This window comes from Hyaena hyaena, unplaced genomic scaffold (assembly GCF_003009895.1).
Source record: "Hyaena hyaena isolate Hyena2069 unplaced genomic scaffold, ASM300989v1 scaffold_978, whole genome shotgun sequence".
NCBI lineage: Eukaryota > Metazoa > Chordata > Mammalia > Carnivora > Hyaenidae > Hyaena > Hyaena hyaena.
This window is the reverse complement of record NW_024081612.1, coordinates 535,881-552,810: the sequence shown is the minus strand read 5'-3', so window position 1 is coordinate 552,810 and position 16,930 is coordinate 535,881. Positions and strand designations below refer to the sequence as shown.

Here is a 16,930-nt window from a genome sequence, read left to right as displayed (position 1 = left end):
TTTCTAAACCTCTGGCCACGCACAATGACTGCAAGAATCCGTTTGTTTTCCTCTGTGAAACGCAGTCGACAATTGGAAAGATATGGACGGTCTTTAAATAACCTATTGCTTTTAAGTAATCTCCTGATATTTTGTGGTGGTTAACTATTCCTTTAGGAAATAAAAATCTTTGCCTCTCCGATCGACCGCGGCATCCCTGGGAAATACACCCACCTAGCAACCGGGGAGCCGGCTGAACAATGGCACTGCGCCTTTAATTCCCGGGTTGGGAGGGGTGTGGTGGATAATTTCCGCTCCCCCACTCCCTCTGCGGCCCCGGTGGCAACAGTCACCTGTAAGGCGAGCACCGAGCACGGGGGATGGAGCCTGGCGCCCATTGGACAGAATACAAAGGCAGAAACCTACCCCGAAGACTGGGGGCCTGGCGGGGCGGAGGCGGTGGGCGCGCGCCGCGGCCCCCCGCACCTTTTTTCAGGAGACACCCGGGCCCCGCGGCGCGGGCGTGACCGAGGTCCAGCTTCACAGACGCGCCCGTCCCGCCTCGGTGAAAACAGGTGAGCCCGGCGGAGGAGGACGTGGCTCCCGGAACCCCAGCTGCGGCTAGTCCCCCCTGCCCCGGTAGCCGGGCACCGAGGGCGGGCGGCAGGGGGGCGGTCTCCGCTCCCCGGCGGGGCGGGACTGACCATGGCGCTAGCCGCCGCGGCCGCGGCCGCGGCCGCGGGCGTGAGTCAGGCGGCCGTGCTGGGCTTCCTGCAGGAACACGGCGGCAAGGTGCGCAACTCGGATCTGGTGAACCGCTTCAAGCCGCTGCTGGATGCCGGCGACCCGCGCGGCCGCGCCGCCCGCAGGGACCGCTTCAAGCAATTTGTCAACGACGTGGCGGTGGTGAGGGAGTTCGACGGCGTCAAGTTCGTGGTGCTGAGGAAGAAGCCGCGGCCCCGGGAGGGGCCGGAGCCCCTCACCTCGTGCGTCCATGGCACCCCCGCGGCACCAGCCCCGCCGTCGAAAATCACTTCCGTCTCACAGGAGGAAAGCCCTGGCTCGGGGGCTCCATCCCTGGCCGCGGAGCCGCAGTCGCTGGAACCACTTGAGGACCAGGCGCAGCCCTTAGAGCCACGGGACACCCCCGGGGCTCCGGCCTCTGAGCCCACTCAGCCGACCAGGGAGTTAGGCCCGACCCAGCAGTCATGGGCGCCCTCCGACCCCCAGATTCCAGACTTTGAGCTAGCCCAGCCCTCTGAGGGACTTTCTGCAGACGTGGCCCCGCCGTCTAGGTCACCGTCGGAGGAGGCCTTGTCCCAAGTGGAGTCACCAGACCAGGAACCTGGGCATGGGGCGACGAAGGAAGCGCTGCCACTCCCTCGGCACGCGCCGCCGCCGAAGCCCTGCATGCTGCCGGTGCGCTGCGTTCCAGGCCCTTCTGCGCTCCGAATCCGGGCGGAGGAGCAGGGCCTGCGCCGGCAGCTGTCGGAGGAGCCGAGCCCGCGAAGCTCCCCGCTGCTGCTGCGGCGGCTCTCGGTGGAAGAGCCTGGCCTGGGCCTGGGCCTGAGCGTGGGCCCGGGCCGCTCGCCGCACCTGAGGCGCCTGTCGCGCGCCGGCCCGCGCCTGCTGAGCCCAGACACCGAGGAAGTGCCTGCCGCGCCGCCGCCGTCTGCCGTGCCTCTGGAGCCGACAGAGCATGAGTGGCTAGTGCGGGCGGCCGCGGGCTGCTGGACCCACCAGCTGCACGGGCTGCTGCTGCGCGACCGCGGCCTGGCGGCCAAGCGCGACTTCATATCTGGCTTCACGGCCCTGCATTGGGCCGCCAAGAGCGGAGACCGGGAGATGGCGCTGCAGCTGGTGGAGGTCGCGCGGCGCGGGGGCGCGCCTGTCGACGTGAACGCGCGCTCCCACGGCGGCTACACGCCACTGCACCTGGCCGCTCTGCACGGCCACGAGGATGCTGCAGTGCTGCTGGTGGTGCGCCTGGGTGCGCAGGTGCATGTGCGTGACCATAGCGGGCGGCGCGCCTACCAGTACCTGCCGCCCGGCGCCTCGTACGCGTTGCGCCGCCTCCTCGGCGACCCGGGCCTTCGAGGCTCTAGCGAGCCAGATGCCGCCGGAGTTAGTGGGGGCACTCTTGCGACCCGGCGGCCGGTGCAAGTGGCCGCCACCATCCTCAGTTCCACCACCAGCGCATTTCTGGGCGTCCTGGCCGACGACCTGATGCTCCAAGACCTGGCTCGAGGCTTGAGGAAATCGGGCTCCTTGAGCAAGTTCTTGGGTGCCTCGCCCATACCTCCGCGTAAAAAGACTAAGACCCGCAGTGGCCTACCGGCTTTTTCAGAAATCTCTCGTCGACCTACTCCGGGGCCCTTCGCTGGCCTAGTGCCCAGCCTGCCTCCCACAACCTGACGGTTCTTGAGGCTCAGCTTGGTTGCTGTAACCCGGCCTGCCCCTCACAGTCTAAACCTGCCCAGAACAGCGGCTCGACACCTGTGGCTACATCCTGTTTCCAGCTTTGTTCACTGCAGCCTGCTTTACCCAAGTGGGCCTACGCCTCTAGCTTCTGCGTGAAGCTTGACCTGTCTGCGGAGATGGGAATCAAGATCTCAGAGAGCGCCTCCTATAACAAACTCCAGAAATCAGGCTTGAACTTGGGAGACTTGAATTTTAGGATCAAAGGTTAAGGACCCCTGCATGAGTTACCCGGACCTCTGCATCTACACACTCCCAAGCCAGAACTAGAGCAAGGGTTTCTAAATGTTGTGTGATGTTGGATAGCTTGTGGGCATTAAGATACAGAGTGGTTTTGTAATCTGATGCTTTTATCCTATTTTTAAATTGAAATGAGGTAAAACAATTTTCATAATAACCTTTTGAAAGTATATTTTTCCATTTTTACGCAAAATGCTCATTTTCAATCTTTTGCTAAGTATTTTGGAATTCTATTTAAAAAACAGATGATCAAGATCTAAAGGAAATTAGTCTCAATCAACAAAACCCTTAAACCTTTACCTACCTCATTTTAGGCATTCAAGATTCTAGAGAGTTTTGAAGACAGAATGTGACCATTGTGAATGTAATTAATTTTGGTTGTGCTGTGAATGCTAAATATTAGGAATCAAGTGCATCTTGGGAGTAAGAATGATTTAACAGTGAGAGAAAAGAGGCATTTTGGCAAATACTCTTAATTTGTTGGTCGTCTTTATGATGAAATACAGTGTCTTTGGCACTGGTGGGTGATTTTTTTTGATTTGGCATGAATATTTAATATTTTTAAGTGTGACTTACTTGTGAATGCACCATTGTGCCATGTTCCTGAATCTGGTTTTCAAATCTGGCTGAGCCTTTCGTTGCAGTAGGTGAATATTCAAAGAAAAAAATGTCATAGCATTACACCAGAAAAATAACCGGTTAAATAATAGTGGATACACTTAAAGAGTGACTATATTGTGTGAAAATTCCATAGAAACAAAAAGTATGTTATATCCATCTTTAAAATCCATCTGAAAGCAAACGACTTATTCGAAAATAGCAAATGCACAATTTCTTTGCTCAGTGACTTTAGAGGAATGGCTTAACTTCCCCGGACCTTTGCTCCCATCTGTAATTGAGAAGGTTTGTAGATATCACCAAAAGGTCTCAGGTTCAACACATTGTAACAATAATGGCTCTTTTTCTCTTTGAAAGATGGGGAATCTGTTTGCTCAACCTGCCTTTTTGTATATCCTAGTGTGGTGATGCTCTGCTTTTGTGAATTGTGTCTGCATGACATCACTTCTATCAAATAGTTCTTGTGGCACAGGAGAGTGTGGCTCCTCCTCTCCATGTGAAATCAGTGAGGCCTCTGAAATTATTTAAGGCAGTCCTTAATGGAATGTTTTAAGCAATGAAATAAACAAGTCTCTCATTTTGTTCCTGCTTGTGTGATAATGCACTTCCCTTCAACATTCTACAGCTCTTGCTTCAGTTTCTCCTCATCCTTTTCCTGCCATTCTGTTATTGAAAGAGTTTGGGTTGATCTGCAAAATAAAGGCATCACCCACACATGATTTATGGTAGCCAAAAAAACAATACATGAATGTAAGCCCAAATCTGACCCTTCCTACCTTCCTTGCCTGGAACTCTAGCTAAACTGCATACATTATTTTAAAATGCAAATTAAATCTGCCTCTGCAGAAAAAATTGTGGGAGGCAATAATTATAGCAATCTCAGTTGTTGAAGGTCTAGAAGATGGAATAAAATATTAAAGATTTTCCATGGTAATAGAGAGGCTCGACCGAAACAGGATAACAAAGATCACAAACACAGGTATGACCTGCCTTGAGAAAGACAAAATCTAAACTACCAAAGTAGTAATAATAGTAACTAATGTTTATTGCACACTCATATCAGAGGAGGGTTACTTAAGCTGCCAGAAGAATCTTTGTGTTCCAGAAGGGCACGCTACAAGCCTTCCAACTGAAGTAAAACATTTGGTAAGAGTTCAGAATCAATAAGCCTAAAACTCAGGTTAAAAACCACTGTTTTTTTCCTTGCAGGTCAAGACTTTCTGAAACTATAAAGTAAATCAGTAGGAAATTACGCTTTGATATGCATATGGAAAGTTTTCAAGAACCATATATTGCCTATCAGGAGGTATACCTGTGGGGGTATTGTCAACAAATGAGAAATAAATAAAAACTGTTTATAAGTTAAGACCATTTTAGCTGGCTAGAGTCCTCACAGGGAAAAGAATCACTCTTTTTAATGCAGAAGTTAATCGTTGATGTAGATGTGAATGAGTCATCCAGAGCAAGCTTTTAAATAAAGGTTTACACTTTCTTTAAAGGAGGCTGGAGGTTGTTCTTGAATGTGTCTCACTTATCGAATGGAGACCAGGGTATGGGGTGATGCACATATGGCCTGCGTTTATTAAGCACCAGCATGCGTCCAACCACCGCGCAGGTATCAACCTCAACTTTATAAAGTATGTTCTGTTACTACCTTGATTTTAAAGTGAGGAAACCGATGCCTCAAGAAATTGTGAGTAACTCGACGAGGCTTCACAGCTAGTGACTGTCAGAGTTGGGATGGCCTTATGGTGCTCTTTTCCACCACAGTGTCCTGTGAGGTGGTCTTCTCTCAGCCCTTACTCATCTAAGTGACCTTAGGCAGGTTACCTAATTCTCCAAACTCTGTCTCCCTCCTCCATGGGACATTAGACTGGCCGTACCTATCCTATAGGCTGTGAGGAGGGTAGAGCATAAGGAAGGGATAGGTAGAGCTCCTTGGGAACTGCAACATCATCCTGAAATATCCCCAGGGGTGCCCAGTTGATCCCATTGGGGTATCTGGCTGCATTCCAAAACCAAATAGCTCTGATTTGTGGCTTTGCTTTCCATGATCAGCATTCTTTTACCTTGTTAGTATCTGTACACATAAGTAACAATGGCAGCTGGTGGGAAAAATGTATTCCCACCAAAGGGTGCTTATCTCATGTTCTGTATGATATCATTTTAGTTAAAAATAGATATCACAATGTCTTTAATGCACATTCCTCTAGCATCCCTATACCGACCCCCGCCCCCCCCCCGCCCCAGCCTTCCAGACCTAACCAGCTGTCATTCAGCAGCTGGACTGAAAGCACTCCTCAACACAGTTATAAAGCTGGGCCCACCCAGGACCCATATTCCCCCCCACCCTCACTTTCCCTCACCTTTTCCTGGAAGAAATTATCTGACCTTTTAAAATGGTTTCATAAAGACTCTTTATTGCTCTCCAGATAGCTTTTTGCCTTGAACCTCTGTACTGGCCTTACCCTTCCAGGACTGCCACATCTCTGGACTTGAACCTGTGAAGCAGAGGTGGCCTCAGGTGTCACTACAGGAAAGAGGAAAAAAGGAAGAGATGGAGAAACAAGTTGGGGAGGTCAGGGGTGGGGGTGGGGGAGGGTTGGAATTTGTCCACATAGCTCCTCCAGAGGAAAAAAAAAGTCTTCCTAGAGGGAAGTTAGGGCTGATTTAAGTTTCAACAACAGGTAACCCCCCACCGTGATAGTCTAAACTGTAGCCAAGCTGGGACGGTAACACTACTGGGACGTGGGCGGTGGGAAGGGCGGTCGTTGAGAGGATTGCATTGCTTTATAGCAATTGCTGGCCCCCACCCCTCCTCCCTCTGTCCCCACATTCCCCTTTTGCCTCTTCCCTGTGCAGTCCTCATCCACCTGTGGCCTAAATTCCCTCTCAGGCTTCTGATTTACATGTGCATGAACAGCACCGTGATTTGTTCCCGAGAAGATCCCTGATGTTTACAGCAGCCGCTCGCAGAGGTACGTGGTGTGCAGAGCAGGCTGTTCCAGACAGATTGCGTGCGGGTTCGGGGCGCCGCGGAACGCTGCTTCCCTATTCCGGTTCCAATTTACAGTCTGAAGGTAAAAAGTACACTAATTAAATCCATATTAGGAGGAGCAGCGGGGGCGGGAGGAGGGGAGCGGGGGAGGCGGCCACCGGTCTGCTGTTGCCTAGCAACAACGCCAGCCGAAGCCTGCCCTCNAGCGGGGGAGGCGGCCACCGGTCTGCTGTTGCCTAGCAACAACGCCAGCCGAAGCCTGCCCTCTGAAAAAAAAAAAAAAAAAAAACAAAAAAAAAACAGGGGATACCACCGCAGGCAGCAGGACTGGGGGCGAGCAGGAGAATGTGCAGGCGGCTTAAAAACGTGGGAGCAGAAACCCAAAAAAAGACGCATGAAACCCTCTTTTCCACCCTGGGGGGCTAAGTAAGGCCCTTTTTATACTGATACTCGAGATCAACACCCCCAGGTTCCCTGCTCCCCACTTCTCATTAACCAGCAACTTTCCAACGAAGGCCCAATGACAAAGGAAAACAAGCTAGTGGCTGGCCAGAATTTCTTTCCAACAGAAGCAAAAAGCCTCAGATTCAGCCTTCAGTCCTAACGAGCCCTGCTCAGCAGGGAAGGCAAAGCCCCTGTGGTTAGCCCTAGCCTGCTAGCTGCGGAGGAGGCCTATGAAACGCAGGTAGCTTTTATCACAAGGAGAACAGTGCCCTCTGCTGGCAGCGTCCCCGCGAGTCGAATTCATCGAGCTTCTGGCACCCGCTCATAGAGCACCCACTACAAGTCTTAGTCTGTAGTGCCAGTGCTGGACAGGTATGGTGCGCATTCTTGCATTTTGGGCGAATAACGGTGTGGAAGGGACATAAAAGGGAGCAGGAAGGAGACAGAGGCAAAACGGAAGGATGGGTGCAGGAGGTGTGGCCGTCCTCTCCCCATCTGGTAAGGACAAGCAAAGGAGCCTCAACTCTGCGTGGAAAAACCCAGACAAAACCAAAGTGCGGTTTAACCGGACATCGATAGGCACTGCTCCTCCAGCCCATCCTGGGCTGGAAGTGCTTTGTCTGAAGTACACAATTTCCGTTGGCCTGATGACTGTTAAGTGTTTTCCTAAGAGGCTCACAGTGGGAGAATGCAGTGGGGACAGTATGGGCCAAGAGGCAGAAATAAGTAGATTCCATCCAGACTATTTCAAAGCGAGCTGCCCTGCTAGGCAGAGGATTTTGGAGCGGAGGCCCCGCCCACAGTGTTCAAAGGAGGGAAGCAAAGCATAATGTTAGAACCCACAACTGCCTCAGCAGGAGCCCCATATGTTTTTTATAAAAAGGCACAATGTTAGCATTGTTCTATGCTCAATAGCCCGACTGTTATAACTAATGCTTTGGTATGAATACGACCATTTAAAATTCCGAACCAGTTGCACTTAGTGACAATAGGCATCAGAAAACAAGTCCAGAAGCAGAGATTTCTCACTTTGGGGTCAGTTGGCTTTAAATACACATACACATGCCTTTTAATGTGCCCAACTTCCAAAAATACACTGAACATTTGCATGAACACTGTTCTTGGCCCTGGCGTTTGTAGCTGCAAATACTAAAGCACATTTTCCCATGTACACTTGAGAACTTAACGTGGATTCTGTGTACACAGGGCCGGTGCACAAATAAAGAGGATCGTGTGTCCTCTGTTTCATTCCACACCAGCATCTTCCTCCCCACTCCCAACCCCTGGGCACCCCCACCCCAGCCTCTCTAGCACACAAACCCAGCTGCCTCTCCGGGGTCTTTTGCCCCCACCCTCCATGCCTCACCTTCAGCTTGAGGTACAAACCAGCAAAGGAGACCTGGATCCGGCCAATCAGGCCTAGGCTTTTGTGGTAGTGACACAGTCACCAAACTGGGAAGGATTACTGGTGGCAAGTGAGTTGAGGGCCCTGCATTCCCTTGGTCCTGACTGGTTTCAAGCCTGTATTGCCAGTCTTCCTAGGGATTCCCAGACCAGACTGACGCCCTCCAACAAACCCCTCTTTTGCTCTACTCAGGCAAAGCTGGTGTCCAGAGTCTGTAAACAAGATCCCTCCAGGTGATACACACTTCTCACATCAATTATTATTATTAAAAGAAAGAAAGAAAAGACAAGTAAAAAGACCGTTTTGCAGCTGAAGTTTAAATGCTCTTCTGATTGGTCTTCTCTCCCTCCAACCAACCCAGACTGAGTCTCTCATCACAAAAAGGGGAAATACTGCAGTTTTTAAAATCCATAAATTAATTACCAAATAATCCACAAGACTTGGGTAAGGCCACAAGAAAACACTCAGAAGTATTCCGGGAAGACCCGGTCTGGGCGTTCCCCACCCCAAGGGAAAAGCACCGAGTAAACCAGCGTCACCCCCAGTTACGCGGAGGTGGAGCAGAGGAGACGCTCTCCCCACCCCCACGAGCTGTAATTAGATGAGGGGCGGAGGGAAGGGCGGTTCATCTGGAGGACGGGCCTCCGGGGGCAAGGTTGGCCTGGGAGGCGGGGGACGACGGCCAAGGTCGTTCCGGACGGCGTCCAGTTGGTCCTGCAGGAGCCGGACCCGCTCGTCTAGGCTGCGCTGCTGGGCCAGGACCGCCGCCTTGCCCGCCAGCAGGGCGCGATAGGCGCGCAGCTCCTCGGCGGGCAGGGCCTTCGCCAGCACCTCCCGCAGGGCCCGCTCGCGCCGCGCCACGTGCTCCTTCAGCTCCTTGGCGTCTTCCTGCTGCCGCTGTAGGAGCCCGAGTCGCTGCAGCAGAGAGGCCTGCAGCCACAGGGAAAGCGCGCCGTGAGCTGGGCGAGGGCGCCGTGGTTCCCGGCACGGTCCCAGACGGAGCCGGCAGGCCCCTCACCGCCCCCCGCTCCCCCCACCCCCGCCCGAACCCCCGTCACCTGCTCGTCTGGGTCGCCGTCTGTGCCCTCCCGGGCCAGGGCGCGGCGCACGCGGGCCAGGCGACTGCCCAGCAGCAGCAGCAGACCAAACACGCGCTCTAGGTCGGCCATGAACCTGCTGAACCGCTCCAGGTCGCGGGGCGCACAGGCCTGGCCCACCGCGGCCTCCAGAGCAGCCCCGCGCCTGGCCCAAGCCTCGGCCACCGCGTGCAGCTGCTCCTGCTCTGCCTGAAGGTCTCGCAGCGTCTTTTGGAGGAGGTCGGCTAGCTCCATCTGCAGGGAGAGCGTGGATACTTAAAGTGGACGCCAGGGGCGCCTGGGTGGCTTAGTCGGTTAAGTGTCCGACTTTCGCTTAGGTCATGATCTCGGGGTTCGTGGGTTCGAGCCCCGCGTCGGGCTCTGTGCTGACTGCCAGCTCGGAGCCTGGAACCTGTTTCAGAGTCTGTAACTCCCTCTCTCTCTGACCCTCCCCTGCTCACGCTGTCTCTCTCTCTCTCTCTCTCTCTCTCTCTCTCTCTCTCCTAGAAATAAATAAAACATTAAAAATTTAAAAAAAAATTGTTTAAAAAAAAATTTAAAAAGTGGACGCCAGGCCCTGACTTCTTAGCCCAAACTCTGGGCTCCTGCCCCATCCAATCTCTACCAGCCCGGCCACACTCACTTTCTTGGCTTGGATGCTGTTTGAATCAGGGAGACCCTGACCACAGGGCTGGTCAGGCACAGGCTGGGTGGTATGGTTTTCAGACCTCATCTCCTCCAGGGAAGTTGGCAGGAGCTGGCTGGAGCTAAATCGATAGCACCTGGGGACAAAACCAGAGCTCCCTGGGTTGTCCTCCCCCAGACTGCAGGGACTTAGAATGCCCCAAGTCCCTGGTACCCTGCACTCACCCTGGCTCAGGAGTACCAGCAGCCTCCTTTCCTGCCTCCTCACAGGCTGGCCTCATCGCAGCCCAGACCTCGGCTAAAGGAATCAGCCCATCTAGCAGGCCCAGGGGTGGCTCTGGGCTGGGACAGGAAGTGAGAGTGTCCCTCATAGAGGGATCCAGTCTGGCCAGCTCCTGAACCAGCTCCTCAAGGCGGGGGCTGGGCCACGTTGGCCTGGAATCAGGTGTGCCAGTGCCACAAGCTAGGGCCGTATGGCTAGGAGCACCCGGGGTGCTGTTGCCTGGAGGTCCCAGGGCATCAACTGGCAGAGGTTTGAGGGGGTCACTCTCTGTAGCTGCAAACGGGTCAACAGTCAGCAGTCCAGTGGGGTCAAAGATTGGAATGTCACCATTTTCAGTCTCAGGGGGGCTGCAGCATGGGGTCCTAGAGACACCCACAGAACCATTTATCTTCCGCCAGCAGTCATCTGCCTCTGCAGTCTCTGCGTGCTCCTGGAGGGGGTGTTCCGGGGGGACTGTAGCCTGGTCAGCCCTCTGGCCCAAGCTGGTCTCATACTGCTGGTCAGAGAAGTGGACACTGGAAGTGGAAGACACACTGAGTGAGGAAAAAGCTCCGTTCGAAGACAAGCAGTGTCTTGAATAGGCACCTGTCCCCGTCCCCACAAGCCAGGCTGCGGGGCTCCAGCTAGGAGAGGGTCCCCTGCCCCTCTAGCATTTTGTTGATATGCGTGCGAAAGAGGTGTCTCACTCAGCTTGGAAGTGAGAGACAACTCACCTTGTTGGGTTTCCTGTGGGGGCATGGGTGTCTGGAGGTGATCTCATTCTGACCTGGGGGACGTCTTCCAGGAAAACCTCATCATCAGGAAGGGATGGGAGCCGGGCAGACCCAATGCATGTGTCTGAGCCCCTCTGTTCACGGTCTGCAGGGCTGCTCTGGAGGCACTCTGCAGGACCCAACACTGCAGCTTCCTTCCGAGTCAGGAACCTGGAGGAAGGGATGCCACACTGACTACAGTGACCGGATAGGAAGCTCTTGGTGCCGCAGCAGAAGACACAGTGGGGGGTGGTGAGTACAGTAAGGGGTGGCGTTGGTAAAAGACAAAATCAGAAGGCTGAAACTGAGGGTAGGTGATGGGCCCTCTCCTTTCTTGGACAAGAGCTGTGAAAACTGCCTCCGATTTCCAGTTCCCTGGTGGTCCATTTCTCACCTGGAAAGTTTGGTCTGAAACAATGGTCTGGGGGTTTCTGCTCCTTGGGGAACAGCCTGGAAAGGCAAACACGTGCTTGAAATGTAGCTCAACTTTTTGGTCTCCCAGACGCCTCCCACCCCAAGCCTGCAGTCTCTATCTTCCACACCTGGACAATGGGCATGATCCCTCCTGAACCTCCCCAGAGAGCCAAGGCTTCGCCTGAAGCGCTCCGACTCCGACTGGAAGGCCTATGGGCGTCACCGAACTTCAGGGACCGGGGTTCTGGATCCTCTATGCCTCGAGGCTGGGTCTCAGGCAGCCATCTGGTCTGGTGGTCTTCCAACTCTGCCAGCACCGTACGCTCCTGGGGCTCGGGCCCGGACAAGGCCGAGCTGGAGCAGGCCTCACTCGAGCATTCCCCCGCGGATCCCCCTCCCCGACCCACGCGATCCAGCTTCCCTGGCTCAGAGAAGCACCACTTCCACTGCTGGGTGGCTAGGCGACCCCGGCCGACGGTTCCCCGCGCGGGAGCCCCGGGGCGCAGCGGCTCCACTTCCCCGCCAGGGTGGCTGAGCGACGCGGATCGCGGGTGTGCCGCGGGGGGCCGGGCGGGGGCCGCGGGCCGCAGGCGGGCGGGCAGGCTCATGCGGAGCTCCTTGCGCTGGAAGGACGTCTCCCGGAGCACTCGCCGTTGCGCGCCCTGCAGCCGCTGGCGGTAGGCGGCCCGCGAGGCCGGTGGGCTGGGCGGCTCGACGGCCCGCGCCGCCGCCTCCGCCTCGGCCGCCAGAGCAAACAGCAGCGGGGTGACCTGCCGGCTGAGCGGCGCCGGCGCCCCCTGGGCCTCCGGGAGCCGCGGCCCAGTGCGCGCGGCGGCCGCGGGCCGGGGCTGCGGGGACGCGCGAAGGCCGGAGGCGAGCGCGGCGGGGGCCGGGCCGCCCCACACCACGCGCACGTAGTCCCAGTCTAGGTACGGGAGGAGGTCGGTCCCAGGCGACGGCGTGCGCGGCTCGGGAGCGCCGGAGGCCGCGGAGAAAGAGCTGTAGGCCGAGTCGGCGCGCGCGGACAGCCGCCGCAGGTCCAGGCTGCGAGTGGACGAGGCTGGGGAGGCGCGGTCGTCCCCAGGCCCCAGGGCCTCCATGGCTGCACAGGGGAGTGCTTAGACCAGCTCCGTGGGTCCTGGAAGAACACAGACGGCGCGGTGGGGGAGGAGCCCGGACAAGGCTGGCCTCTCCGACAGGGACAGCCAGGTGCTTACACATCCCCTCTTTGGTCACACGATCTTTAGTGCTGCCATTTCCCGGGTCAGGGATGTCATGGGCGGTGGGGCCGGCCCCGGGAGTAACTCTGGAGTTTGAGGGCCTTAACTCTTCCCCCTTAGCTCGAGGGGACGGGGCGGGGATTGGCAACTGGCCCATTCCCTCCTGGGGCTCTCCTGGCTGGTAGCCCGCCTTTACCCGGACACCTCCTGGAGCGCTGAGAATGTACCCATACTCCTTCCCTCCCCAACCCAGTCCCACCCAGGCTACTTCCTGCCAGCTTTGTTAGCTTCTCCATGTGATCTTTCCCCGATAAACAATGGTCAAGAACGTTCTGAGATCACAGGGGAGCCAAGAAAGGAAGGGGGAAGACCTGGGTCAGGTGATAGGGGCAGCTTCACAGCCTCCCTTCCTCCCTCTGTGTCATTTATGTTCCAGGTGCTTTACATAAATATTTATCTTGATCCTCACAACTGCTATCTGCGTTTTACAGATGAGGACACTGGGGCTTTTAGGGGGAAATGATGTGCCCAGGAGCACACGGTTGGTAAGAAGCAGAGCCCTGCCTGGAATCTGGGCCTGCCTCCAAGCTTACCGCAGCCAGAATCAATTTCCTAGAAGCAAACCCTGCTGAAAACCAGTTTACCAATTCCCTTCCGCCCCCCACCACCCGCAACCACCTGAGTCCTCCGAACTCCAACAAAGCTCAAACTCCACTGTGGGAAACTGTCACCCTCACCTCCTCTCAAAATACAGGCAGATTCCAGAATAATATAGTCCGTGCTTTGGAGCCTCGCACCCCAAACGTTATCCTGCTGCTCCTCCTACTGGGCAAGACTTAAAGGTCTCCTGACCTTTTGAGACCCCTACAGTGTCCTGAGCTTCCCTCCACAACACAGCACTCATCCCCCTGCCATGTAATTGTTGGCTTACTTGTGATTCCGATTCCCTCTTCCCCTTCCAACCCGTGAGCTTCCGGAGGACAGGCCGTGCAATTAGTCATCTCTGTCCCCTCAGTGCCTGGCATGAGGTGGATGTTAAAGAAATAGCTGCTGAAGGGCAAGGAAAGGAGTAGACTTGCAGTGAGTGCACGGAGGGTGGCTTTGGTGGAGAAGGAAGAGGGTTCCTTTGCTTCTGCCCACTCTTCTCCCCCTAGTTGCCTTTTCTGGTGATGGGGACAGAATGAATGGGGGCAGCTGTCACCATGGACACTGTCCAGGTTACTCATGCATTATTAGGAACCAAAAGAGCAGGCAAGCACAGGTGGAGCAGGAGAGGCCAGAAATCAGTACCTCCCTAGGGCCAAGAGGGGGGAGGGGGGAGGAGGTGGATGGGTGTGCACTGAGTCTTGGGAAGCTGGGGCTCCTTAAAGGCTCTGAGGACTTTGGGGGAGGGGAAGGGCTTGCTTTCTCTGAGCTGGCTTGGTGAGGGGTACAGAGGACGGTGACCTGCAGCTGGAGTGGGATTGCAAAGCAGGCTCACCTGAGCCTCCTAAACCGGAACTCATGGTCACCCTCAACCCTTCCCCGAGGCCCCAGAAGCTACAGAGTGCAGGTCAGGGTGGTAGGGGAGGTTAGCAGTGAGGATGTGGTGTTTCCTAGAAGGGAGAGGCAGTACCTGCAACGTTCTCAGGAGGGGCTGTCAGCTGACCTGGGACCAACACATCTTCACATTGCCGACTTTGGAAGCATCTTTATGGCCACGAAGGCCAGCCTGGCAGGGTGGTCCTCACACTCAGGTTTGGGGACCTCTTTTGCAAGGGTTTCCACTCTCTGGACTTGAGGAAGACCAGAAGCTACTCTGAGTAGCTGCTCCTGGGAGGAGAGCCACCTCCTCTAGGAAACCCACCCGAGGCACCTGGACACTAGCCCTCTCTTCCTATTCTGAGCCCAGCTTTGGAGTCTTGTTTTCCCTGGCTCGTGCCACCCATGCCTGCCTACTGTTGGCTTCCTGCATCTATAGGCTCCAGTGACTCTTCAAATACAAAAAAGATTCCTCCAAAAAAGGAGGAATCTTATTTGTGAGTTGCTGTGTTCACAAAGGATTCTGAGGTCACCAAATAAAAACATCATGAGTGGATAAGTAAATAAAACTGTGTGCACATATGTTTGCTTTTTGCCCCACCTTGTCTTAAGGATGCTTTTTCTTTCACTGTTTATTTAGCTTTGAGGGAGAGAGAGAGAGAGTGAGTGGGGAGGGACAGAGAGACAGGGAGGGACAGAGAGACGGGGAGACACAGAATCCAAAGCAGGTTCCAGGCTCTGAGCTGCCAGCAGGAAGCCGGAGGTGGGACTTGAACCCACAAATTGTGAGCAAATGACCTGAGCCGAAGTCAGACGCTTAGCTTACCAGACTGAGCTGCCCAGGCGCCCCCTTGAGGATAACTTTTTTAACGGTGGCCTCAGCAGACTGATACCCATGCGGGATGCTCAGTGCTGTGCTAGAGGGTGCAGCTCCTGTTTTGGGATCTCAACAATCAAAGCAAGGAGTCTGCACCCTTGACTGGCTGCAGGAGCCTCTTGCTGTCCAGCCAGCCACTGTGGCTGGAGGCGGCCACATCCCTGGAGCCCTAACCCCTGGGTTAGTGTCAGCTGTGGGCGGGCCTGCAGAACCAGCCCTGCAGAGAACTGAAGTGCAAGGCCTAGAGCTCTCAAGGAGCTCTTCAGGCCTTGCGCCAAGCCTCGCCAGAGCAGGGGGAGCAGCTCATTGCTAGAAAACCGCCAGAGTGGGGTCCACACACAAGTACTCATCCGCTGAACGAAAGAGCAAGAGAGGAAAAGGAGACCAAGATGACCTGAGTGTTCAGAGCTGGAGGCCTGCGAGGCAGAGCTGCCGGTCTCAGGAAGGAAGAGGCTGAGATGGGGGCTGGTCCAGGGGTCCAGTGCTCCTTCAGGCTGGGGCCTGCCGGCTGTGCGGTGTCGGTGGCAAGTTTGGGAAGCTGGGAAGCTGGGATGTGGGTCTAGCCCTCAGCAGAGAGGTTGGACTAGGGAAGCAGGCCGACTCATGTTTTTAGCGAGACGTTGTTGGGGAAACAGATGAAGACAACTTTCTGGCCTCTCAAACCTCCCCAAGGCAACAGGAGCAGATCCAGGTAAGGTGACCAGAAAGGTAGACAACCTCAAATGACCAAGGATGATCAGGAATTAGAGCACACTCTGTCAAAGGCTCCCTCACATTTGACCTCTCTGTGGAGAGGTTATCCAGGCCGCCCTCTCAGGATGGCTCTTCCCTCGGTACTAGGGTCACTGTGGGGACACTGCCTGCACCGCAGTGTCCCCGCCACACTGAGCTTCTGGGTCCTGGGCCGCGTCTTGAATGCCAGCCCCCCAGATGTGGGGAAGTTGTGCGGCTCTCCCATCCCCTGCGGGCCTTTTCTCCAGGCTGGCCTGGCCCGACGGTGCCGCCCGCGCAGCCTTGGCTCTCGGTCGCTCTAGCCCACATGGAGATCCCAGAGACTCGAGCTCTGCGCCGCGCTGCGCGCAGAAAAGGCGGGATACCGGCTGCACCCGGGGAGAGGAGGCCGCGGTCGTGGGCGGGCCACATACCTGGGGCTTCAGGCTCTGTAGAGTCGCGGCGGGACAGAGGCGCAAGCCAGGCGACCGCAGGGGGCGGCAGAGTCACGCGGTGCGGCGCGATAACGGGACCCCGGGGATGCCGGGAGGGCCGATGGCCGCGGGCCGCACACTCGGGGCCTTTCCTGTTGAGTGCACCGTCGGGGAAGGAGGGCTCGGACCCGTGCGGGAGACTGATGGGGGCTTGGGCGAGGGGGGCCCGCATTCTCTCGCGGCTCGGCGGCCGCAAGGCGGGAGCCGGGGGTCGCGGGCAGAGGGCCTACTGCGTGCGCTGGCCGCACGGCGCGGTTCCCCGCAGCCCCAGCTGCTCGGGGTGTCTGCGTCCTCCCACCGCCGAAAGTACCCGCACGCAAGGGCCCGCCTCGACCCGCGCGGTCCAGACTAGGCACCGGGCGAACACTCCAGACCAACGACTCGCGGGTGCTCCGCGGCGCCCCCGCCCCACCCCCCAGCCCTTCCCGCCGCGGGGTGCGTCCTGCCCCCGCCGGGAAGGGGATCCCGCCCGCTGGCCACGCAGCATACCTGAACTGCAGCCCGAGACGCGCTCCTGGGCGCCGGCGGCCGCGCGGTGACATCAGAGCCCCAAGCTCCGGCTCCCGACCCCACCTCCCGGCTCCGGCCGCGCGGGGGAGGTGCCACGTCCGGCCACGGGGGGGCGGGAGCCCGGAGTGGCGGCGCTGCCCCCGCGACCGCCCGCGCCCCGCCCCCCACCCCGTGAGGTCCCCTCTCCGGCCTCAGCCCCGGGCCCGGGGGGTGGACACTGGTCCCCCCGCTGGACACAAGCCTCCTACTCCGGGCCGGAGAAGCG

The 16,930-nt window shown here is 56.6% G+C and overlaps 2 protein-coding genes across 4 annotated transcripts; one reads left to right on the top strand and one right to left on the bottom strand.

Moving 5' to 3' along the window:
* The first annotated feature begins 327 nt into the window (after nt 1-327).
* Nucleotides 328-3,900, top strand: SOWAHA (sosondowah ankyrin repeat domain family member A). Its single transcript, XM_039221390.1, has one exon. It carries the CDS (start codon nt 685-687, stop codon nt 2,392-2,394), a length of 1,710 nt encoding a protein of 569 aa, XP_039077321.1. The 5' UTR covers nt 328-684; the 3' UTR covers nt 2,395-3,900.
* Nucleotides 3,901-8,131: 4,231 nt separating this feature from the next.
* On the bottom strand, nt 8,132-16,719 carry SHROOM1 (shroom family member 1). Of its 3 annotated transcripts, XM_039221363.1 has the most exons (9): nt 16,645-16,719; nt 16,096-16,247; nt 11,461-12,470; nt 11,313-11,368; nt 10,880-11,089; nt 10,109-10,681; nt 9,882-10,020; nt 9,221-9,493; nt 8,132-9,092 (listed from the first exon to the last, which is right to left on the bottom strand). In XM_039221363.1, the coding sequence occupies exons 3-9, from the start codon at nt 12,430-12,432 to the stop codon at nt 8,760-8,762; spliced, it is 2,556 nt and encodes an 851-aa protein (XP_039077294.1). In that variant the 5' UTR covers nt 12,433-12,470; nt 16,096-16,247; nt 16,645-16,719; the 3' UTR covers nt 8,132-8,759. The 3 variants fall into 3 exon arrangements, with proteins under 3 accessions (XP_039077294.1, XP_039077295.1, XP_039077297.1); XM_039221364.1 differs by lacking the exon at nt 16,096-16,247; XM_039221366.1 differs by lacking the exons at nt 16,096-16,247; nt 16,645-16,719 and adding an exon at nt 14,168-14,258.
* Between the last annotated feature and the right edge of the window lie 211 nt (nt 16,720-16,930).